Here is a 730-nt window from a genome sequence, read left to right on the forward strand (position 1 = left end):
TGAGTTTGTTCTACTTTACATTGACATTTAATCATTTAGCAGATGTTTTTATTCAAATCAACTTACAAATAAGAACAAGCAATTAACCAACAGGTCAGCAACATGTTTTATATTTATGTTTTTAGTGCTGTGATAAATCCAGTCAGTATAGTATCTACTTACTAATAATATGTAGATGAACAGTGTTAATAATGGAGTAACTGTATGATTGTCTGTTGATCCAAACTCCACATAAATAAACTCCTCCATCATCTGGTGTCACAGCAGTGATGCTCACACTGAAGATGTGTTTATGTTTGTCATCAGAAATACTGAATCTTTCTTTCTTCTTCCATCTGCTGTAAATCATCTCAATTGAGTGTTTTTCTTCTTTGAATATGATCTTGGGATTATTAATGTGATTCTTTGAATATTCACAGGTGAAATTGGCAGTTTCTCCAATATTCGCTGTCACTTTCTCTGACACTTTACAACATGAATCTGTCATTCCCAAAAGAAATATATGGATTTACACAATTTTGAAATGATCAACAATTTTACTACATAAAGACTTTTAAAATGAATGACCTTCTTCCACATTCAAAGTAATATCAATGAACCACTGGCCTTCAACCTCAATCCTGTAAGTTCCAGCATCTTGTGTGTTTAGTTCTCTGATGTATATCATGAGATTATCATAATTATCGGAAAATAAAGTGAATCTTCCTTCATTAATCCACTGATCGTGTTT

The 730-nt window shown here is 31.9% G+C and overlaps 1 protein-coding gene across 1 annotated transcript; it reads right to left on the reverse strand.

Annotated features, from left to right (window-relative positions):
* Positions 1-162: 162 nt before the first annotated feature.
* Positions 163-727, reverse strand: LOC107740137 (CMRF35-like molecule 8; the record flags this gene model as incomplete). The annotated part of the gene is made up of 2 exons (XM_016552470.1): positions 163-480; positions 568-727. Coding segments are annotated over 2 exons (478 nt in total), but the record flags the coding sequence as incomplete, so codon positions are not given.
* Between the last annotated feature and the right edge of the window lie 3 nt (positions 728-730).

This window comes from Sinocyclocheilus rhinocerous, unplaced genomic scaffold (assembly GCF_001515625.1).
Source record: "Sinocyclocheilus rhinocerous isolate Xijiao unplaced genomic scaffold, SAMN03320098_v1.1 scaffold10165, whole genome shotgun sequence".
NCBI classification, from domain to species: Eukaryota; Metazoa; Chordata; class Actinopteri; order Cypriniformes; family Cyprinidae; genus Sinocyclocheilus; species Sinocyclocheilus rhinocerous.